The sequence below is a fragment of the Mustela nivalis genome, assembly GCF_964662115.1.
Source record: "Mustela nivalis genome assembly, chromosome: 4".
Classification (NCBI taxonomy): Eukaryota; Metazoa; Chordata; class Mammalia; order Carnivora; family Mustelidae; genus Mustela; species Mustela nivalis.
In genome coordinates, this window is record NC_139023.1 from 17,721,558 (window position 1) to 17,747,407 (window position 25,850).

General features: G+C 33.9%; 1 protein-coding gene across 35 annotated transcripts in view; it reads right to left on the bottom strand.

Annotated features, from left to right (window-relative positions):
- ADGRL3 (adhesion G protein-coupled receptor L3) overlaps positions 1–25,850 on the bottom strand; it is an 820,407-nt gene that overhangs the window by 82,006 nt on the left and 712,551 nt on the right. For all 35 annotated transcript variants that reach the window (XM_082727882.1, XM_082727890.1, XM_082727888.1 and 32 more), the window contains 2 exons: positions 13,773–13,839; positions 11,952–12,043 (listed from right to left, as the gene is read on the bottom strand). In XM_082727882.1, coding sequence (XP_082584008.1) covers positions 11,952–12,043; positions 13,773–13,839 — 159 coding nt within the window. The remainder of the gene's footprint in view (positions 1–11,951; positions 12,044–13,772; positions 13,840–25,850) is intronic.

Here is a 25,850-nt window from a genome sequence, read left to right on the forward strand (position 1 = left end):
TTTATTTACTTATTTGACACAGAGAGAGAGAGATCATAAGTAGGCAGAGAGGCAGGCAGAGAGAGGGGGGAAGCAGGCTCCCTGCTGAGCAGACAGGCCAACGAGGGGCTCGATCCCAGGACCCTGAGATCATGACCTGAGCTGAAGGCAGAGGCTTAACCCACTGAGCCACCCAGGTGCCCTTCACTTCTCATTTTCTTAAAAGCTACTCTACTTGGGCATTCTTTCCCCATAACTTCATAGTGCCTCTGTCATTGACAAATCCATTGTTAACTATTTTCCCTCTTATCATACTTGACCACTCAGAAATATTCTGTGGTTGACTACTCCCTTCTATTCTTGATTTCTATGACATAATGTTATTACATTTACCTGGTTGACTAAACTTTCTGAGTCACCTTTACCAAAACAACATTCTTCTTGGGTGGTTTTATTCAGAAATTCACCTTAAATTCCAGTAACTCTGAAAACTCTATCCCTGATCCTGACAAGACTTCAGTGCCATTAAAACTTCTGACAAGTACATTTTGCTAGCATAGTTCATAGCTTATAATATGAAAATCACAGGTTTTTAAAGATGGGGCCCTTGGTGATCATGTAATCCAATCAATATCTAGATTTAAAGTTTCAAGAGTACGTACTCAACCAAAAAAATGTTTACTGAAAAGAAAATCATCTCTTTTAAAATTAAACACCATTTATTTACAGATGTGTAATGTGGTATGACAAAGGCTGTATGGTTAAGGAAATGGACCCTCAAGTTAGACGGTCTGCTGAAATCCTAGTTTTGGCGCTAACTAACTGTGAGGTCTTGAGCTGAATTAATTACCTTCTTAGAAACTTAGAAGGTGTAATGCAAAGATTTAATTGATCTATGAAAAGGACTTAGAATTGTGTTTACCACATAGTAAAATGTCAAAAAATTAACTATATTTCTTATTATTTTGCACACTATTTCAAATAGACTCAACACATAAAGTCTCAAAATGCTATTTAACCAAGTGTAACAATTACAGTGGATTTAGGAGCAGAACCAGGGAGTACTGGTTTTTATTTCAGAATACATGACTAAATTTTTACTTAGAGTATGTGACTCAAAATGCAATACAGTATTTAACTTAATATTACCCACAACATTTTAGTATAAACATTTCCAGGGAGCCTTTGAAACTTGGGTTGATTCAGATTTGAAGGCTAAAAGTCTTTCAGCCTAATACTATTTACTCAGTTTCCCACAACAGATTTTCAAAATCAGGTTAAGTTTTGGTCAAGTTTCATACAAATTTATATCCATGTATATAACCACTATATAAAAAAATTATAATTTAAAATAATTTGTGTCATTTTAAAGAAATCTTTATTAGAAAAAAAATGTATTTCCAGTTGGTTCTGATAACAGTAACCAGGCAAACTCTTAAAAGCCCTAAGATTATGATACCAGTGAGATTTCTTGTGTGCTTTGTTCAGCCTTTAGAAGTATTTGTATCTTCCATGTAATACCTCAAAGAATTATGACTTAAATAATCACTGGGCAAAAATTGGCTTATGTATTGAAAAAAAAAACAAAGATCTACTTGGAAGTGATCAAAAAGTGATTCAAATGCTTTTATTTACATTTGGAATGTACAATTCCTTGTATAATTTTTATAATCTGAAACTACATTAAAATAAATATATTAAGAGTGAATGAACTCATGTTTTTAGTTTTACCCATAATACATAAGAGTTAATTTTGCAACATAAAATTAAATAAGATATTGCTGAATGTATGTACTGGTTTTTAAACCTTTATTCAGATGTTTAAAATTCAAGGAAAATAAATAGCAATTATATTTTTAAATGAGCAAAAAATAAAAAACAGAATAGGTTTAAAATTTTTTATCCCCAAATTTTAACTAGAGTCTCACATTAATTTTTAAATGATATATGCAAAACAATTTACAACACTAGAATGAGCTCTTCCTCACAATTTGGAGACAAATGAATTACAGTAATTAAAGGTTCTCATTTTCATAAGATTTGATTAAATTTTCATTTTGTATCTATATACACAGTAGCATGTTAATAATAGAAAATTAGACTTGATTTTTTGAAACTTTTCCAGAGGTTAGAAATATAGGATGACTCTCAAAGATGACATTCTTAGACTGTTCTGTCACTAATATGTCTATGGACGTAACGTAGGGCAAGCCACTTTCAAGTAAAATTCTTTATAAGGTACTTTAATATTCATCATACTAACTCCAAAAACTCAAAAGACTGCTGTGGCATAACAAAAAGCAAATATTTTTTCTTTGTTCCTGTGGCCAAGTTTCGGAAACCCTTCAAATCTCTTGAGTGATATCAGCGTCTTTGGGATGCTAATGAATGATGCCAGCAGGTAGAGGGAATAGGGAAGGGAGATGGTGAGCAGAATGGAGAAGTCTGGAGAAAAAGCCATGATTACAGGGTTGGAACCTTTATCCCTACTCTCACTTACAAGTCCACCCCCACTAAGGGGTAAGGGCCCACAGATTGAGTTCTATCACTATTGGGCAATGATTTAATCAATCACACTTCTGAAATGAAACCTCCCCTAAAACCCTCACGGATGCTGCCGTTCAAGGAGCTTCTGGGCTGGTGAACCCTTTGAAGGGCAGAGGGTAGAATTCAGAAAAGCGATGGAAGCTCTGCACTACAGCCATTTGGTTTTCCCCAAGTTGTTTCCTTTATAGGAAAGCTACAACTTTAAGGAAAGCACTTCCCTGAGTTCTGTGAATTGTTCTGGTGAATCCCGGAATTTGAGGGGTCGTTGTAGGAACCCCTGAATTTGTAGTCAACCGGATAAAATTGTGGGTGGCCTGGGCAACCCACTTGCGGTTGGCATCTGAGTGGGAAGCAGGGTTATGAAACTGAGCCCTTAAACTGTAGAGTTTATTCCAACTAGAGGACTTAGTGTCAAAATTGAATTTAATTGCTAGGCATTTAGTTGGTGTTGGAGAATGGGTGGGAGTGTGGAAAAAAACATGTAACTTGTGTCAGAAGTGCTGTCTGAAAATAACATACGAGTGCACAAAAAAGAACATTTTCAATTATACATAATTTTGCCACTAAAAGGTGACCATTATTCATTTTTAAGTATATTTCAATTTAGTCTTTTTTCCTGCATACATAATCAGTTATTTCTGAGAAATAAGAATGTTCATCTTATATCCCATGAGGTAAATTAGCACGCAGCTCTCCTATAAAGTATGCTTAATAAATTTTATGATATATAGCTTTGTATTTTATTTCCAGGAAGAAATAGCTAAAGAGAGGATTGTTTCTAAGCTATCAAAATGCACACCTTGATATTACTTAGAGGAAAAAGAATTTTGTTGCTTAGGTAATTTTTATTGATGATTAATTCTTCTCTAAACTATATAACTTATTTATTTTGCTTCTTAGATCCATGAAATTACACATAAAATTTACTAAATATGTATAAAATGTGAAATATTCTAACTTATTAATAAAGTATTTGAACATTTACATTTTATACAAAGTATATATACCGTAAATCTTATACATACATGTAGGTATGGATAGATTTTAAAAATAGAATATTAAGTTTATAACTAGTAATATATATAAATACTTATATTAATTATATATTAATACATCAATGTATAAAGTATATATTTGTACATATAAATAAATAAAATATATAATCATATATTAATCTTCATATTAATATATAAAGGGGGAAGTGGAGGATTCAAATAATCTTATAATAATGTTATATTTTTCAAAGTTATATAACTTTCTTTCCAGGTAGATGAGTGCTTCTAACCACAATGAATACTCACTACTTATGAGTCATGATAATTTATCCCATTACTTTAAAAGAAAACATCTGCTGGTCAATACATTGACAGACTCAGTCATAATTTCATCATATAAAGGAAAAATTTTTTCTATATTCCTTTTTTTTTTTAAGATTTTGTTTATTTATTTGATAGAGAGAGACACAGAGAGAGGGAACACAAGCAGGGGGAGTGGGAGAGGAAGAAGCAGGCTTCCCCCTGAGCAGGGAGCCCCATGCGGGGCTCAATGTAGGGCTTGATTCCAGGACCCTGGGATCATGACCTGAGTGAAAGGCAGACGCTTAATGGCTGAGCCACCCAGGCGCCTCTGCATACCTCTTCTTACATAAGACCAACCTTCACTTGCATACTAGATCCCAAACTCCCTTGCCTACTCAAATGTAGAAAACACCCAATCTTCCCCTCTTGCCAGCATCAACTACTTTTCTAATCTTACCAGATTAAAAAGAAGAGGTTATAATTTCTGTCATCCTTAAATTAACCAATCAATAAAACAAAACCCAGTGGTCAAGTTTAAGCTCCCATCTAAACTGAAAGGCTTGATTCACCTAGTTTCCAGGATCTCTAGCCTTCTTCTCATCTCACTGTCTGCTCTTTCTAAATCTATTTTGTAGGTTCTGCATTTCCAATACGTCTAAAAGTTCAAGCAACCCAGGGTTACAGCCACTGCTCTTCTTGTTGTATGTTTTTACTCTCGATCTTTTTATTTTACCCAGCACCATGGATTTAAACTATAATCAACCTTTAATTGACTTTCCTGTGATTATAGCTAGTGCCACACTCCTAGGTTCAAGGAGTGGCCAAGGGGCAGCTGTTTGTGAAAGGAACAAATGGAACTTAAGTCTTTAGGGATATCATGGAGCTACTGAACCAACTCTGGAACCACATACCTCTGGATTTTTTTGTCTCTTGTGTCTTGATTTAGGCCACCATATTGGTCAAATCAAAGTTCATATATTAAAAATTAAATATGTGAATAATATGGAACATAAATATTATTTACTTATAATTGTTCTCAGATTTCTACCACTCTTGAAAACCTGCACTTAAGCATTTTTAGGGAAGAATGAGTCTAGTGACTCAGAAATGTTGGTTTCATAAAAAAATTAAATTCCACTTACCAAGCTTTCTCAAAGTCTGACTGCACATTACACATTGGATATAAAAGAAATGTGAATCCGAGTCATACATAAAAAACAAAGGAGCTGTTAATTTTTATGTTTTTATTATCAAGAAGAATTATTTTTCCCTTAGATAGTCTTTCAAGGCTTTCTCATCCTTAAGACTGTACTGCAATGGACTCTCCTAAATTTGATATAAAACTAATTATATCAGGGAAAAGTGAAACTATTATTTAATCTCAAGGTATAATGCAGAACAGTTCCAGTGCGCCTATAACAGTCATGCCTCAAACTATTTTTCTCAAATGTCAGCTCCCAGTGTATAAACTGTGCCGAATACAGTGATGCCTAAAACTCCCGGCTCGTGGAAAATCATATGGGGATTTAAATGCATTTTAATGAAAAACCTTTGAAAAAAAAAGGCCAACATTTTTACATTTCAGAAAACTTCAGAGTATAGCCTAAAATGCATGATACAATGAGACTGGCAACAACATTTGCAGAATGCACATCGTTGTGCATCCGTGGCTGAGATTAATTTTCCAAATAAGTAACTGTTAAATGCTTTTACTGTTAAAATTAAGTCAATCAGTAAGGAACTACCTACTACCTGCTTCCTTAAATTGTCTGAAGCAAATCTAGTGATCTTATAGCATCACACAGAACTACAAACAGCATTGTTTAGTCTTCAAATACACCTGGATGATTTATGATAATGTCACTGTACATTTCCAGTGATCTTTAACTATAGACCAAGGAAACAGAGGAAGACGGAAAAATGAAATAACAGACAGATGACATTCCTTTCAAAAACTTCTCGAACATGGGGCGCCTGGGTGGTTCAGTGGGTTAAGCCTCTGCCTTCGGCTCAGGTCATGGTCTCAGGGCCCTGGGATCAAGCCCCGCATCAGGCTCTCTGCTCTGCTGGGAGCCAGCTTTCCCCTCTCTCTCTGCCTGCTGCTCTGCCTACTTGTGGTCTCTCTCTATCTCTCTGTCAAATAAATAAAATCTTAAAAAAATTTCTTTTTTCTCAAACATTATTTTATTTTATTTCAGCTACTAGCTCTACTCTTTCTACTGCTAGAGTGTTTCTAGTATATATGAGCATTAAGAAGTTTATCAGATAAAGAAAGATTTAATAAAACATATCTTCAGTATAATATGTTGACCCAGTATTCTTTTTACAAGAGAGGTGCCAGTTTTTAAATACAACATCACTAAATATTTAATATAATTAGAAATGTGTAAAATTTAAATTCGAACTTAGTAGTTTTGGTAAAAGGTAAACTATGAGTGAAATCAATTGCTTGGAGATATAAGCTATTCTTTTTTAAGTCTGCATGGACAATTGTCCTATATTGACCTTCTATTTAAAAAACTTAAATCAATATTTCAAAATTTTTATAGTGCCAGCTAATATTTTGAGAAAAATGAGAAAGTATATTTTCCTAAAAACTCATCCAGAAACTTTGAAGTGGATCAATATTTTTACTATGTACAACTCAGAACTAGATTAACTATTCTCATAAAGGTTCAAACTCTTTATAGGATACGGCTCTGACTAGAGTATAAAGATGATACCATTTGAAAAGGAGGTTCTCTCCTGCTTGTGCCCTTTCTCCCGAGCTACATATACAGATATATATCCATCTTAATATACTAATATAAAGGACAAAAATTAAAGGTTAAAATATTCTTGTGATATTGCTGCATTTTTCCAAGTTTATTTCAATTTGGTCTTCTGCTTTCAATCTTCAGAACCTTACCACCTTTAATCCATAAATAATGTAATACTAGTAATGTAATACGGTAACATCAAACTGATCGTAATTTTGACTTGTTTCTACCAATATCTAGAAACAGTTGTCAAAATAAAAGTTACCTTTAAGAACAGAGTAAGTTATTGTGGATATTGGTAAAGTACAGCATTTTTCTATTCATCCCTAAACATTTTTAGATTTCTTTATGTATGGCAGGTGTCCAAACTCACTAAGCAGACTTCTTTTTCTTTTCTTCAGAACTAACTACACAGTTTGTTACTTATTAATTAAATGAGCATTTCCCTCCTAGAGCCAATTCTTTCATAACAGAATAAGCTTGGCTTAAATATGTATATATTTACATATACATATATATATTATATACTTAAAAATATACATATATATATTCTTAACAACACCCCATGGTAAACAAAGCCAGTCAAATTCTAATGGGATTTTGATATGAGATTGAGCAAATTTCACCATGGGAAGCACAAAGAACTGAAGGCAGCAGTGTATTTTCACATAGTAGCTCAAAATAATCAAATCATCCTCTATGGGCACAAATTTTGTGATGTATGTATTGCACATATATTTAATTATCTCAAAACTCTACAAAGTAGATACAATTATCCCCAATTCCGCGGAGACAGACTGAGAGCCATGATGAAATTTACAAAGTAATGTAACAATTATTAGATGGAACAGAAATTCAAACCCAAGTGTCTGGAACGGAAATCATCACTCCTCTCTATTGCTACGCCTTCTCTTAGCAATTAGAGCACTGGGCAGAATGAAGCAAAGTGAAACTCTTTCTTTAAACCACCTGACAATATGTTTGCCATCCCATCCTCGTGCCAAACTGAAGTTAAAAGGAGAGACCAGAAGTCAGAAAACATGTCTAAGCCAAAAGCAGAAGTTCAGATGCAGAATTCTGTGCATGGGAAAGGAGCTAAAGGAGAGACACAGGGAAGGGAAGCCTAAGCAGACTCCCTGTCTCTCCATATAGGCGTCAATTTTCTTTCTTAGCCCTAAAAGCCTATACCATTACTTTTCACTCTTTTAAGTACCTGTGATGCTATTAAACCAGTAATAGAAGAAATAGTTGATAACTGTGCAAGCAGTAGTATACTTTCATGGTGAAAGTAAGTCAAGAGTGCTCTCAATGCACCTCAAGAATTAAAGTTTTGCATGTCATAATACCTCAGCAATAATATAAGTTGATTCAATAACTGCTTTATTCCTATTAATCCATATATGCATATATTTAAAATTAGTTTCGATTTTTGTTATGATGACTGTAAGCTCTAATTTCAACTCATCAGAAACCCAACCAGAAAATTTAAATGAGTGGAATTACTTTTTTTTCCACATAAAATTATGTATTTTGATGAAAAAGAGACAAAGACAAGTAAGGATAGAGCAAACGGAATTGTACTTTTAAAATTTAATTACGTTTTTGGGAATCTGAGAATGGCATACCTCATTTCCTTGGTAATCATGTTACCTATACTAATTCACTCTATTATTATTTGTTCTGGAGTATATCATTAATATAGTAATGAGCCAGAAAAATGAAAGTTCTAAACTAACACACACACACACACAATGTGTTTATTTTAACAATCATGAAGCAAATTTTGAATTAAAACATAATTAAATTATCTTTAAAATAATAATTAAATTGATTAGGGTAAATTAGGAGCCAGCCAGGCACAGTGTTTGGGAAAACAAAGTCAGTAGAGAAACAGGAAAGAAAAAAACTGAAGCAAGTGAGCCCATCTAGAATGGCCAGAGGGGCAAATGACTTGACAAGAGGCCAAGGAAAGAAACAGCAACTAGGCCTGGAAGGGTTAGTAGGGTGGGGTAGAAGATCTGAACTTGTGTGTGAGAGTAACAGGAACCCACTGAAGAATTTTACCCAAGGGAGTTGCTCGATGGGATTTACGTGGTTTAAGAGCTCACTCTAGCTGATGGAGGTAGGGGCAAGAATCAATAATGAGGAAAGACGTTACAAGACCACTGCAGTGTTTCTGCAGAAGTTGATGGTGGCTTAAAAAAATGGTGGCAATGAATATGGGGAGAAGGAAACACATTTTAGAGAAAGGAGAGATCTTTGTGTGAAAGAACCTGGATCATAGAGGCAGTAAATATTTGATAAATGAGAGAATGAATTGTTTTAGAAAGACATTGACTTCCAAAAGTCCTTGCATGCTGGGCTTTTTCCTCAATAAACTGAACAAGGTGGCCCATTTTATTCAGCATTTTACAAAAATGGAAAAAACAAAAACAGGAAAACATTAACTTTTATGCCCTTTCCCATGTACTAAAAAAAGATTTTCCAGATAAATGATGCTTGTGTCTTCAAATAAATACTCTCACACCACCCGTAACATTTAAAAATACATATAAAAAGATCCTTATTTTTTTAGATAAAAAGGATGCCGGATTTTGTGTGTTTTCCCTAATATTCAAAATCATTATTATCTTTCTTAAATTCTTCTTTCCTCACCAATTAAGCCCTGCTGATTTCTTTACAAGTACTTCCTAAATAGTTAATATGTTTTCCATAAAATGAAATGTCCTTCAGCTTCTAGGAAGTTTTAAGGAATATTTCCCTTGAGATTTCTTTCTTATTTTCACTCTTCAACATGTCCCTATATCCTGCACATGACCACCTTTCCTACTTCACAGAGGACAGCAGGCAGAAATTCCTCAATTTACCGCCCTGCCCTGGTTCCTCCAACATAATCTACATCACACTTACTATTTATTTCACCCAGTCTCAGTGGAAAAGAGTCCTCCTACCGAGCTTCTCTTACCTTGGTAGAAAAGTCTCCTTCATGTGATTTAATAGAGTGGAAGGGTTGACCACAGTTCTGGATCTCTACGATCTCCACCCTACAATTCCCGAGTTCACAGTTACAACAACCATTCCCTTTCCTGTGCTTCTAATCTATCACTGGTTCTTCCTCACCAGCATGTCTGTATTCATGTTTCTTTCATTTCAAAACCACCCTTTCCAACAACTACTTAATTTCTCTTTAAAAAAAAAATCATCAAAGGCTGTATATATTTCTTTACTTATTTGATGGTTGGGTATTTCATTATTATACCCATTTTATTTCATTGTTATTTTTTAAGAACAGTTAATACCTTTATTTATTTTTAAATAAGCTCTGCGCCCAGTGTGGGGCCTGAACTCACAACTCTGAGGTCAAGAGTCACATTCTACTGACTGAGCCAGCCAGGTGCCCCATTATTGTACCCATTTTAAAGGGGACAGAAAGGCTCAGCAAGTTTACATAAACTTCCCAAAAGCTAAATAAACTATAAAGCAGTTTGGACAGAATTTAAATCAAGATATTCTCAAAGGCTTTACTTTACTTTGTAATGTAAAGCTTAATGCCATCAATGTCATTACATGTAACTATTGCTTCTTATGTGTTTGTTTTTTTAAACAATAACAATAAAAATTCGAACCATTCCACTTAAAGAAATATATATGAATAAATACAGAACGAACTGATCTTTCAAGATGTGTGACTGCACTAGTACAAGAACTTTTTCCCCCTGATTGTTAATATTATAAAAGCTGTTATTAAATGTCAAAGTGTTTACTTCCGATAGTACTTTAAAAACAGCATAAATGGTAATAAAGTATTACTTGCATTTTGCTTTATACTATAAAACAATAGGTATAAGATGTAATTTACATCAAAAGGGAGTAAAAGTATGATAACTTTTAGGAAAAATATATTTTATATGCCTATTTATTTATTTATCCAAATTCAGTTTCATCAGGAAAAGATAGTCCAAATAACTAATACTAGAAGGGCAGTCTAATTGTACATAATTCAACAAAATAAGGACTATCACCTCAACTGAGTAACATCGACAACTACAGAAGTCTACTACTACTCATAGTAGATAATTCTTAGTTTGCTCCATTACATTATTTTTTCTAATTTCTTAGCTATCCTTTTCAATTAAGTTAGACAGATGATTCCTTCAACAAAATTAACTACTTCATTTCAGTACACTTTTGTCACTAAAGTCTTTAATTGTATTGCTTTATTTTATAAACATTCATTAAGGGCCTAGTATTGGCAAGGAACTCTGTCAGGAGCTACATGTAGAAAGATGGAAAATGGGTGACATAGCTGTTATCTGACGTAGTTCAGGAAGAATGTTCAAAAGTCACAGGTGACCTCATGAAACTTCTGAAAGTACATTCATTTAAATAAAAACATTTAACCAAATTAATACATAGCATAGGCAAATTATATACAAATTACAATTTAATATATAATATATTAGTGACTAATGTACATCTCCACAGGACTATCTTTCTCAAATGTCACAGCCTCTGAAGGAACACGATAAAATCTTTGGTTATACTGAGGAACTATTTTCCTTTTCAGAAAATGTAAATTAGCTTCTTTTTGTGTATATACAAAAGTGCCACTAGTGTGGAAAGGAATGTGAATATTTTCGTATCTCTGCATGGCCAGGGCTTTCTGAGCATAGAAAAACAGAATTTGGGTTAAAGGACAAACCTTGGAAATTGAAAGATGGCTGAATAGATAGTGAGAGACTTTGGGAGTGATTTACCTCCCAGGAGGGAAACGTTAACATTTCAAAGGGGGCTAAAGCCTGGAGCCATATATATATATATACCATAGGATTTTTCAACAGGGAGTTGTGTTTTCTCTTCCTCTCTCAGAAGGAGAGAAGGGCAGCTGGATGCGAGCTTCTCTGCAAATGCCTAGATCGATAATCTCGGGGTTCCTCTCCTGTGGTGGAAAATCTCCCTTTTAGTACTTGCAGGTGCCACTATCTGTCTCTCTTCACAATGCTCCTGGCGTGGAGGGGGATGGAGCGTTGGGAACAGATATGGTTATTGCTCCAAGAAACAACAGTCTGCCCAGATACAGAAACTATGTATTTGCTTTCAGGACAAAATACGTGAAGTGTACATTAAAAACTTAACATGTTGCACATCAGAGTTTAGGGGAAAAAAGTTTTTTTGAAGACACAGCTTCATTATACTGATTTTCAGGCAGATCAAGTCATCTCAACAGTCAATAAATGATCTTATTCAGCAAAGACAACACATTGATCCTCTTCATTTTGTCACAAGATTTCAGTAGAATTAAAAGTCAGGATGATTTAGAGCACCAAAGTTAGGCTGGCTAAAGGAAACAAAAAGAAAAATCACTTACTTGATATTATCAAGGCAGCCCGATTCAGGTTTCAGAATGGCAGTATGATGGAACATTTTATATAGAGCAATCCCAAGGAAGATGACATTAAGCTGGAATGTAAAAAGTACGATCATGTAGCATAACCGGAATATAAGAAAAAAAGGAAGTCTATTCTCCATACGGATGAGTTGTTCTGGGAAATTAGCTCTCACTATACTTAAAAAGGAACTTGATCATAGATGATTGCCTGGTATTTTAGTGAAGGCAAAAAGCCACTGTAGAGAATTGGGATACCAATGAGTTACAAAGCACTATTATGCCAAAATACATACAAATACAAAATCAGCAGCAGTTGGCATGATGCTGTGGAAATCGTAAAGCAACTCAAAGCCAAGTGTGTGTTTAAAAAAATATATACAGGTGTGTTACTATCTCTACCATCTGAACATGGCCCCTAATTTGTTGTTCAGTGATATGTATTGAAATGCTATGTTACAAATCATAAATACTAAATCAATATGGTTTTGAATAGCTAGATCAAAAGGATTATACAATAGTGGTTAATTCTAATGCTACAACAAACTAGGATTAAAATCCAGGAAACCTTCAGTGATACTGTCTTGTCACTGGAGGCAGAGAGGGCACAGGACTTAAAACAAAAAGGTCCAGTGTGAATTCCATATATCACGTATGTGTAAACTGTATAGAAAACCACATATTCAATTGCACTTGTGACCTGGCTTGTTTATATGTTCCAAAATTTATGATTGGTGGAGACTAGGAAAATCCAATTATAAGCCTTCCTCAATAATAAAGTTCTACAGTCCTTTATCTAATTCCAAAAGTCTGAAAAGTAAAAGTTTTAAAAAATTCATTGAGGGGCCAAAAAGCCTAACCTTAACTAACCCCATTTGATGGGAAAACCTGATTTGTACTGACATAAGACTCTTCTGTCTTTATTCTGCTTGCTCCTACTTTTCCAATTTTTTTTTCTGTTGAATTATTACTGTGTTTGGTTTCAGAGTCCTGCCTAGTCCCTACTGTGAGTATTGGTAGATGTGTTTGATTTTGGGCAACTGCTTATTCTCTACAGGGAATATTGTATAATATGCAATACATGTACCATGTTACTTTCCTAAAGTCTGAAAACTTTCTGAATTCTAAAAAATATACCTGCTTCAAGGGATTTCAGATAGTGAATTGTAAATCCATATTTTATTCAAAATCAAGAAGCCATTTAATTTTAAAAAAATGGAGAACAATTTTGTATTGTAAAATCATGAGTACATAAATAATAATACTAAACATAGAATCTAAATTAGGATAAGGAATTCATATGTGAAATCAAGACATTATGCATCTAAAAATTCAGAAGAAAGTATGATTCCAGAATGCTTGCTTAACCATTTTTGCCATTCTCAAGTGAAATTCTTTTGGATTTTAAAGTTTTTGAGTTGTTCATAAAAAACAAAACTAGAAGGAATAGTAAGGTATAGGACTGCATTTCCAATTTCCAATTCCATTCATAACTCAAATTATCCAAATGAAAAAGAAAGGAAATATATCATTGTGAAACTTGAAGTCATTGCTGTTCAAAAACCTACAAAACCAAGTAGCTTATGTGAGGTCAGGCTCTTTTCCTCTCTAACACTTTTGATTAAGTATTTTATAATATAAAAGTAGACTAGACTGAGTGTCTAACTGCTTGAGTTATAGAAGGTCAGGTAAGTAGATGATTTCCCCCAAAATAATCTATGTAAATCAAGCAAAGTCAGTGCAAGCATCGTGGAAGTTTTAGTTCTTGACCTGGGAAATGCATAGTTAATGAGGAGTCCTTACCATTATTATCAAGGTCGCTGGTCCTATAAAGCTCCAAATGAAGTAGGTGTCAAGTCGGAGCCAACATCTGCAATGAAACACAAGGGAGAGGATGCATTCAAGGACTGGCTGTGGGACATACATCAAGAGTGAGCGAGTGACAGAGAAGAATGTGAACTGCAAAGCATTCCACTGGGAGACAGGAAATATTACATTGCTTGTTCATTTAAATGCTGAATTATGTGCCCAATTTCTGACAGCACTATTGATGGAGTAAGATAATTACCCTGGGAAGAAGCAGGGGAAAAATGGCACTAGGCCTATTTGCTAAGGCCTTTTGTGTCTGTCATAGAAACCTTAGGAAAAAAAAAAAGAAAAAGAAAGAGAGAAAAAGCCATACACACAGCCATTAAATCGAGTAGCTTTAAGCTATCCTTTTCTCTCCAATTATGGTGCTACATAACCTGTCTATCAGCTGTCAGGCAAAGTGACATTTTCCTGTCAAGAAGATCTGAGGAAATTCAGTCCAAAGAAGAAATAAATTTGGTATCAGAAGACTGAGGTTTAATTAGGTTGGGCAGCCAACCTTTGAGAGCTCTTGTCTTAAAAAGTGCATTGTTACTGCCAGTGCTCCCGGGGTTGCAAATGGTCCTAAGCATCCCGTGAAGTTGATTCATGACCCAAAAGTAAATTATTAATCACTTAATTTCAGTTACATTTAATACTCCCCCAATTCTTAAAGCCTCTGGGAAATTACATTTTCATTCTTCAGGATGACAGGAAGACAAAATGCAAGTGACTAGTTATGAGAAAGATTAATGTAAATTTTGAACAAATTACATTTTATGTTAAAAATCATATCTTGAATTATTTGCCATTTTGCTAGATTTAAGGGATAATTAAAAAAAAAAAAAGGAAAAAGAAAAAGAAAACATCTCCAGTGGACAATGTTCAAGAGTGGTTTGCTAAGTGCTACTGCTTGATTATTATGAAAATGTTATTCAAACCTCAGGATTAATGGAATACTAGAGAAACCACGAAGAAAGGCACTTATCAATGTCCATCAGTAAAGGAATAGGTCAATAAAGTGTTTTCTTTTCATATGATGAAATATTCTAAAACAGTTAAAAGGGAAGAGGTGGATCTTTATGTGTCAATGAGTAGACCATGGTAACGAATTTTAGCGAAAAAATAACATGAAAAAGCTATGCCATATACCTTTGAACACATAGTTGACCCTTGAACCACATGGGTTTGAACGGTACGGGTCCACTTGTATGTAGATTTTTTTCCCAATAAATAGAGTCCAGTACTGTAGTGTATTTTCTCTTCATTAGGATTTTCTTTTCTTTCTCTCTTTCTTTCTTTTTCTTTTCTTTCCTTTTTTTTTTTTTTTCCCTTAAGATTTAGGGCACCTGGGTGGCTCAGTCAGTTAAGCATAGGACTCTTGATTTCAACTCAGGGCATGATCTCAGGGTCTTGGAATCGAGCCCCGCATCAGGCTCCCTGCTCAGTGGGAAGTCTGCTTCTCCCTCTCCCACTCCTCCAGCTCTGTTCCCTCTCTCACTTCTCTCTCTCTGTCAAATAAATAAAATCTTAAAAGAAAAAGCAAGATTTGATTTTCTTATTTGAGAGAGAGAGCAGAGAGAAAGAGAGAGCACGAGGGGGTGGGCAGAGGGAGAGGGAGAAGCAGGGCTCCATCTCAAGACCCTGGGATTACTACCTAAGCCAAAGACAAATGCTTAACAGGCTGAGCCACTTAGGTGCCCCAGGTTTCCTTAATAATATTTTGTCTTCTCTAGTTTACTGTATTGTAAGGACATGGTACATATTACATATAATATACAAAATATATGCTAATCGACTGCTGATATTATTGGTGAGGCTTCTGTCTGATCAATTGTAAGTTATTAGTAGTCAAGTTTTGGGGGGCATCAAAAGTTAAACGCAGATGGTGGACGGCATGGGGGTCAGGATTCACAGCTGTTCAAGCTGTATATTTAAAATAATACTCATATTTTTAACAGATATACATATGTATTTTTTTTAATAGAAAGGGAAAAAAAATCAAACTCATGTTAGTAGTTGCCTCTCACATGAGAATAGGACAATAAGTGGACCAAAGGGCTTAACCATATGTTTTATTTTAATAATTACTGAAAGCAACATGCCAAAATGACAACAGCCTAATATCTGAGTGATAGAAGCAGTGATATTTATTATGTTTTTCTTTTTACTTTCCCATGACTTAGTTTTTTTTTTTTTTTAAAGTTAAAACCTGAATTCCTAGGCAAAACAAAAATAACCATATACCAAAGAAACAATTTTAAAACAACAAAATCTGACTTTCTTCTACTAAGGTAAGTACATGTAAACTAATTTCAATAGAAATATAGTATTTGTACTCCAAAAGGTAACTGATTACTAGTTCACATTTTTTACATAGATAATTTTTCTTTATTCAAGATAATAATAATCCTACTTGAAAAAATCCATACTTGAAGAAATCCGTACTTAAACTATTAGCTATTAGTTTAAGGACTTATCTTCTTTTTGGTCAGTTGTTCTAAAAATGTGGTCATGGAATATGGAAGTATGGTACTGTCAATAAGTAGAAACAAATTAGAAAATTCAAGTTTGAAATATGAACATTATGTTCATGCTGACCATAGGCTAGTTTGTTATCACCCTAATAAAAGTGTGTGCATGTGTGGAGGGGGAAGCCCAGAGCCGGGGAAATGTTCTTAAGTCTCTCTTATTCTCAACAAAGATGATATTTTCCCTCAAGATAAGAACAATAAAAGACAGAGCCTGGACATTTTACCGGATTAAATACACACGCACACATACACATTCAAACACATTCCAAGAATGTTGCTGAAATTATAACATGATACAATAATAATAATAAACCTTAAAATGACTGTTACCAATATAGCTCCTGTTCCTTGTAGGTCAAACAAGTTTTTGAGAGCTAATCTGCGACGTAAAACACATTTTCAGCAAATTCTTTTAAAAGGAAAATGTGCCTCAAGAATTTCTGAAAAATGTTATTCTACAGGTGAAGGGGTTCTTATACAAATAATTCAAATTACATTATTACAGAGTGCCTTAGATTTTGTAGGGGATTTTAAAATGTTAAAAAATCTCACCAAATGTGTTGTTAAAATAAAATAACGTTATTAAATTGTAGCCTTACAAAGCTTTACTTTTTTGAAAACAGTTTCAGCAAATGCTTAGTTGGAAATAAACATGCTTTTGGCACCGTGATCTTATTTAAATGTGAAACTGAAATTACTTTAGAAGTTATTATTTTTTTATTTTTAAGAAAACACTTCAATATCTATTTGGTATAATAGATTTAAGTTCCCTTTGGGACTGAATGGTGTAAGAGGCAATATGAAACACTTAAAATGTACTGAGTAAATCATCCCTTCATGAGAGCTGCCTGGGCTTGACCACCTTCTGGAAGGCAGTGTGGCAAAAATCCCTTTTCTAATTCGATTGCCATATGGCCATACCTGCTGTTGTTTTTGGCCACATGCTGGCTTTCTCAGAGCTTTCCATAGTTTCTCTCTTTCCCAGTAACTACCTTAAAAGTTTGTGTGATTCCTGCCCTGGGTTCCCTGTGCCAGTAAAGCAGAGAGTTATGCGGGGTATTTATCACATGCACAGGCCTATATATCCCATGACATGGTATTCTAGAAGTCTAGGCCGTTCAATGTCACTTGGATAGAGTGAAAATGTGCTGATTAAGAGGAGACAAATATTAGAGGAACAACTTATCATACTAAGTCCAATGAAGTCCAGCTTGCAAATGGCCAAGTAGAGTTGCTATTGAGAATATAATTTATCTGATAATTGCCTTTATCCACTAAGCAACATTTAATTCGTGAAATCATTAATTTTAATAGACCATTTGTGTTAATCTTTAAGATATGTCAATTTCTTTTTTTTAAATGAAATTCAGTCATATGAATGTAATTGATGAAGTATGTTTATAGCTGTACTGTAACAAAAGAGATGACTTGCTGTTGAAAAACAAGTATATCCTAAGGTTACTACATGCTTATTTGAAATAATACTGAAAAATCTTAAAAGACCAGATCTATTTTGGAATCCATAGGAGTACCTGTCACATATCATACACCTTGAACTTTTTTTTCCTCACTTGCCTAAACACAAAGATGTCACAAAAATTATTTCTGTAGCATTTTCTTTTTCAAATTGTAAAAGGCAACATATATTGTTATATATTTGATGAAGCCTTATGACATAATACAAGCTTACTGATTTAATATGCAAAAGAAATGGTGCTAATTCATAAGGATTCCAGAGTTTTTGTCTTCCAAAATCTAAGAAACATTATTGTAAATTAAATAATAACGTGCTGATATCTGGATCAGTGTTCCTCAAATATGTCTGTTACCAATCCAGTAAGGACCACTTTCATGTTTACTCAGAAAAGAAAAAAATAAAATAATGAAACAACTTAATTTCTCAAAACAGGACAACCGAAAACCGTACTTCCAAAGCTTATTCTCTCCTACTCTTAAACTACTCACCACTTTATTTTCATCATTTTAACAATGTATGATTCTGCATTTAGAAAAATGGTAAAGCCAGTTACCCAACATATATAAATGTCACCTAAAACTTATGTTTTACAATGATTTTAGATGACAGTAACATTACCAGAGAGTAGTTTCTTATTCCAATTAGCATGTTAAATATAGTGCAATTAAAATGCTTTGGGACATTGTGTTTTTGTCGCCTGTTTAATTCACTCTTATCAAAGTAGACATCTGACTACTCACCGGTTTTGTGAAATAACATAAGCTAACAATGGTGTTTGCTTATTTTCTACAGGACCCTACATTGTAGGCTGAACCATCCTCGGTGAGTATTAAATGTAGTCAGTAAACAATCTTTGGCTACTATTAGACCATAAAATTTACAAGTCTTAATTATATCAGGTTGTTTATGAGAGTTTGTATAATACATCATCTTTTTTTCTCTGTAACATATGCAGATCTCTTTATATTTCTACTACATATATCTGGGAAGATTGAGAGAGAAAAGAAGGAATAAAGAATTAGGGCAAAAAAAAAAAAAAAAAAAAAGGAATGGGGGCACCTGGGTGGCTCAGTGGATTAAAGCCCCTGCCTTCGGCTCAGGTCATGATCCCAGGGTCCTGGGATCGAGCTCCACATCGGGCTCTCTGCTCAGCAGGGAGCCTGCTTCCTCCTCTCTCTCTGCCTGCCTCTCTGCCTACTTATAATCTCTGTATGTCAAATAAATAAATAAAATCTTAAAAAAAAAGGGGGGGGGAGAAGAGGAAAGGGGACTAGTATATACTTCAAGCCTAGTAATTCCAGTTCTAAGCTTACTGCGTAATATGTCTGTTAGGTTCTTTTAGTGCCATATTCGTCACAGTACACTCATGCATCTAATCTTGAAATACTTTGCAAGCAGGTACATGAACTGGAAAAATATTGGAAGAGCGATGCAGGAATGGAGTGTGACCAGTGGTAGTCAAGACTAGCATTGGTGGTTCAGCTACAGTTTGGATCTTAGAATTCAAAACTAGATCTCATACATAAAATGCAGGTTATGTTAAAAAAAATGTAGGTTATGTTGTCTTAATGTCCCTAATATGTTATTTTTTAAAAAATAAGTTTTTCATTATTTCTTTAGCAAATACATCTTACATTTTTATGGTGAACCACAAAGGTTAGAAGAGCACTATCTCTTTTAATTTATTAGTACTAAATGTTGGAGTAAATCCCACATTGCTTAAATTAATTGGGGCAGCAGCATAAGAATTATAATCACTACTCTATAAATGGATGCTTTTAATAAAATTTATTTTACAACTAATGTTGCTAATCATAAAGTTTGTATTTCTTAGTTTGGATCAGCCAAATAAGATTAACCAGTAATAATAATAGTTCTAATTTAATACATGCATATATATATACCAGATACTTTACATATATGCTTTCTTAAATATATATACATATATATGCACACAGAGATACACGTAACTATGTATTTACTCATATATACAAAAACACATAGTCTCAAACTTTGTAATGGTTTTGCAAAGTATTTACATAATAACTGCCACTTTGTAGATTGGAAAAGGAAACTCTGGAATACTAAGTAACTTGCCCATAGCCATATGACTAATAATTAGTTGAGCCAAATTTTATCCTCCTTTACCTGACTCCAAAGTCCTTGGCGCTATTATGTGTCTCTCAAAGAAAACAAAGATTAGAGTTATAGAATAAATAAAAGTTCTATTTTTGTTGACACTCATAAATTCTCAATGAGTAGATGAGAAATTTATGTGCCGTACAGAAAGCATACATTGTTGAAACATGTCTCAAGCAAAAGTATTCAATTTTTTAAAACATAAAGTCATCTCTTCATAAGTTAGTAAAAATTTTAGTATTTTTAAGCAGCTTTATTGTAATATAATATATATTATAAATCATCCATTTAAATATACAATTCAATGTTTTTGAGTCTATTTAAACGTTGCAAAATTATCACTGTAACCTAATTTGAGAATATTTTCATGGTGCCGAAACAAAACCTTGTACCCACCAAGAGTCACTCCTCACTGTGTCTATCAAATTCACTCCCAGTGGCTTCCCTAACTCTTTCCCAGTCCTAACAACAACTATAATTTTCTCTCTAAAGGTTTGCCTGTTCTGGATGTTTTATATAAATGGGATCATACAATGCACAGTCTTTTATGACTGGATTCTTTCATTTAACAGGACGTTTTTATAATGTGATCATCTTGTAGCACACATCAATGCTTCATTTTCATTTCTAAATAATCTATCATACAGAATGCATTTTGTTTATATCTTTTCATCAAATGTTGGACATAATAACATGCATATACAAGTTTTTGAACGAACCTAGATTTTCATTTTTCTTGGGTAAATACCTAGAAGTGGAATTACTGGGTCATGTAATAACTATGGTTAGCATCTTGAAGATCTGTCAAACTGTTTCCCAAAATAGCTAGCTACACAATTTTACATTGCCAGTAGCAATATGTGCGGATTTTAATTCATACACATCTTCATCAACATATGTTAGTATCTGTCTTTTTTTATTATAATCTTCTAGTGGATAGAGTTATGATATAACTTGATACAACTCTATATGTGGAAGTTATCATATTTCTAAGAACTTAAGACCAACATTCGACTTCAGGGCCAAAATTTAATCACATTCTGTACATAACAGGACAGCAATCCAGATGTTCTCTTCAGTAGTTTTGGTATAGCCAACTCCTCAAAAGAAAAGATTATGCTCAACCCCCAATTCTTATGTATTATGATAATTTTACACCCAATCATAGGGTTCCCAGGTGATGAAATGAAGACACAACAAGCCATTAATCTCTAATACACATGCACATAAATCATGCTCTTGGCCTTCAATAAAATAACATATAGACACACAGTATTCCCCACACACATGGTGAATAATCTTCTTGATATATGTGAATGAAAAATACTTCTTCATTAGCTATCCTATTTCCCACTGGCCAACCCAAAATCAAGGTAATAATATGTTCAGTAAGGTGTATGCTTCATGTCAATAAATGTTACAAGTGGGAATATTTTACAACATATAATAATATGCTTGGAGAACTACTCCAAATTAATATGTAATCTCCTGTGAGTGGGTTGAAGTGCTTTGAAATTGTGAAACATATTAAGTAGACATGCTGTGCATATAACTTGCAGATACTACTAAGTTTCATGTGATTTGTTTGTTTGTAAACTCTACCCCCGATGTGGGGCAGAAACTCATTGCCCCCAAATCAAGAATCCCATGCTCTACTGACTGAGCCGGCCAGGTGCCCCCATCAAGTTCAATGTTCTTTGGCTAGCTTCCTTCTTGAATAATACTATAAGCTGACATTTTAAAAAATCAATAATCACTTTTCTACTCAAATAATTACACTGATTGAATAATGAAGTGAAAATAAGAAATGGGGGGGTTGCTTTTAACTAGCACAGGAGACACAGCCTCTTTTAGAGTTGTTCTTAAACTAGTGAGCTAGGGAGATAAATATAAGATTTAATAGATGATTTATAATTATTTTCAGATCATAAAATTTGATTTCAATTACTTTTAAGACCTCGGTTATGCTTCCAGTACTCAAGGATGTTCTGATTCATTATAAATGTTTATGACCTAATTGACATCTTTTGGAAACCCCTTACAAAGTTTCAAGCCTGTATTTTAAGTCTTGGGCTATCCCTGGGCTTCATCCTTTTCCAGAGCCCTCCCTTCTCCTGGAACTGGCTCCTAATCTTTTCAATTTACCCATCACATTAACCATTCTTTTTTCCATTGTATGCTTGGATTATAAGGGAAGTGGTATGAAGTATAAATGTGATTTTCTCTTTAAATAAAAATTAACTGTTAAAATGGTTTGCACTTTTTTTGGGAATAGTGAGGTAATTAAAGTTTACATGAACTAATTAGTTTCAGGTCATAAAATGAAAGTACCTAGCATAGAATTTCTAAATCAGCCATGTTTAAATTTTGTTAAGTCAATGCCAGCTTTTATCTTCTGACAGTATCATTTACTGAATGGCTTCACTGAATGTGCATGTGAATAAGAGTAAAAGAGAGACTAAGGGAATATACAAAAACAGAGGTAAAATTGAATAAATGCCCATTGTTAACAGTGCAATTTAGAACTGTGGTCCACTAGCTGAAAGCTTTTTCTTTTTCTTTTATTAAATGATTGTACTGGTCTTCTAATCTAATTTTTTAAATGTCCAATTATTGTGACTAAATGTAATTCTAAATACATTCTCGAGATAATGTCAGTACAGATAAAAAGATTTGATTAAACAACATCTGAAAATAATAATACATTCTCTTACAAGGATTGCAAATTGATGGCAAACTAAGCAACTTCTCAAAATCAAATTATGTGTGCTTTGTGTGTATGAGTTTTGTACATAATAATCAGTTCAACAACCCTAAAATTTCATAGAAAAACACATCATAATCCATCAGCCAGATGGAATATGATGGTTACCACTATCTGTATCAAAATAAGTTATTTAACCTATAAAACTAATTTTATTTCTAATTTTATCTCATACTACCACGGATATGATTCTCTACTTTTTAGAATTGTAAGCTATTATTATCACTATTGTTAAAGGTTTCAGCAATAAGACCTCATTGTTGGTATAATAAAATATAATTAAATATATTAAGAGGAGAGAAAAGGGAAGAATGTTTATAATTATTTGGAGTACTATAATATATATTCAATGGCTTTATTCTAGAGGTACTCTTAAGTGGTTGAAACTGAAGTAAAAATTTAATAATGACAAAGTTCCAAATATAAGTGAAATAGATTTCTAAGACATAAAAATTCATTGTATTGAGCTTAATAAGAATTTACAGAAAAGAGCTGAAAATATGTGTCTGCATTCTGGTTAGTTCCAGTTTATTTAAGATTGTGGACTTTACATAAAAATTCATTGTGTTGAGCTTAATAAGAATTTACAGAAAAGAGCTGAAAATATGTGTCTGCATTCTGGTTAGTTCCAGTTTATTTAAGATTGTGGACTTTATATATTTGTATTTAAAAAGATGAATGTAGGGGCGCCTCTGCCTTCGGCTCAGGTCATGATCCCAGGGTCCTGGGATCGAGCCCCACATCAAGCTCTCTGCTCGGCAGGGTGCCTGCTTCCTCCTCTCTCTCTGCTTTCCTCTCTGCCTACTTGCGATCTCTGTCTGTCAAATAAATAAATAAAATCTTAAAAAAAAAAAAGACTTACATATCTGTTTTAAAAAAAAAGAAGAAGGTTAACACTGGCAAACAAAAAACAATTTGAGATAGATTTACATGAGAAAAAGTCATGAGATGAACAGGGAGTCAGGAATGGCATCTGAAGGTCAAATAAGAGCAGTTGACAATACTAATAGAAACTGGACCAACAAAGATTTGATAATAAGAAACAAGATATATAATTCTATATGCAGAGATCCTTCGAGTTGTGGAAAAATTCACTGTTTATATTTTTCTTTGAGAAGCTATCTTGATGAAACTCCTGATAGAAAACATGATCTGTTCATTTCAGCTTCTCAAGTAAATGCAAATGCCTGAGTAATGTTTCTTTTTCCACACCTGCTTCTTCAATGGGCAAAATAGACCCTGGATTGGATGCATTCCCAACTGGTAGAAGTTAAACAATTTTTCCATGTATTCTGGAAGGTTTCTCTGCGGACGATTTATTTAAAATGTACAAATGAGACACTAAACACTTTGTGCCTGCCTGAGATAGAATTTTAAAGCAATTTTCCATATTCTTTTCTCTCCCTCTTTCGTTGCTCCTTCCTTTTCTCTATATCGGCTTTGCTGCTCTTTGTGTTGGGAAAAATCATAATTGTGGAACTGAACTATTATGAAGGCTTATTTTAAATCAGTGCTTGGGAAGTAAATTAGCCTCTCTTCCCACACAGTAATAATGTCAGTAAATGAGAGTTTCCAGTTATGGTGCAGGAAATTAAAGCAAGGATGGTCAAAGCTTGAACAGTCACAAGAGACTTACATATTATTGATTTTAAGGCAAGATAGATTCATACTACCAAGGAAGTGACATCTGTTTCAAAATAAATGATTAAAACACAAAGCAAACAAGTTTGAGTCAGTTTAGTGACAGGAAAATTTGCAAATATCTGAAAAGAAATGAAACACATAAAAGTAGAAGCAATTCAGGGACTGATAGAGAGCAAAATGAAATGACCTAAGAACAATATTTGAATATTAGCAGGTCACAAAAAACTATATCATTCAATTTTAATATCTTAGAGGGGATATGCTAATTAAAATGTAAAATCCTATGACCTAAGGAGAATGATGGCTCATGGGTTTCTGTTTAAGGGATAAAAATATTTTAAAATGAGATGGTGGTGATGTGTGAACACTGTGAATGTACTAAAAACTACAGCAGCATACACTTTAAAAGAGTAAATTTTATGGTACGTGAATTTTATCAATACAGGTGTTATTTTTTTAAAAATCTGACCTACCTAATTTCCCTTCACCTAAGAGGTCTTTGGAGGCAAGCTCTTTTAATGCTTTTATCTAATCTAAATTTATCTAATCCCAATTTGTTCCATAGTTGGCACTGGGATCCACAAAATGAACTCCGATTTGACCACATTTCATAAAGGTTGGATTAGGAAACAATTACTATTAGTTACGTTTAGACAAATAGCCTTTTACAGCCTTTCTTGCGCTCAAGAGAGAAAAATTCAACAGAAGTGAGATGGTCTTCTTTCAATTGTATTGTCGCGGCCTTTGACCTGACACAGATTCTACTTTATGTTCCCAGTAATGCTTCTGCTTGTCTTCCCTCCTCCCGAATCCTCTCTCAGGGGAAGTGAGCTGCTTGAGTGCCGGCATATTCAGGCTGCTGATGGCTGGTGGAAAGTCATGAAATTTGGCTTATTAACTTCTGTACAAATTGATGTTATCTAACCTCATCTGAGCCTTCAGTGCTGCTTGGAAATCTTTTTATTAATGTTTAATTGGCTCCTTAGCCCATTTTCCATAGTGCTTATTTCAAGACTTTTCAAATTTCCTGTCCTCCCAACGTGACCTCACCTGTTCACTGAGCAAGTCCGCTTCTTCTACTTGATGGGAAAGTTGTTCCACGTTGAAATTCATCTTATCTGTTCTTTCCTTCACACTCATCTTAGAAGAGAGGGGTCATTTTACTTTTCCAAAAACATTCCTAGTCTAGTGGAAATGAAACTGATCTTTTTTATCACACATTTGCCACTATCTAGCTCTATAACCATGGGCAAGGCAATTAATTTACCTGGTCCTTGATTATTTTCATTTGTAAAATTAATGACTTGGATGAGGTGTATTGCAAAGCCAACTCCTGTATTAAATCAAGGTTTTGTTAATCTTATGTATAATCTTATGCTTTTCTATCCCTCTAGAACCTTCCCTTTCATTCAGCCTCTCTATATATTAAATACAAATAAGGCATACACATGTTCCCTCTATTAATCTCCTTCTAT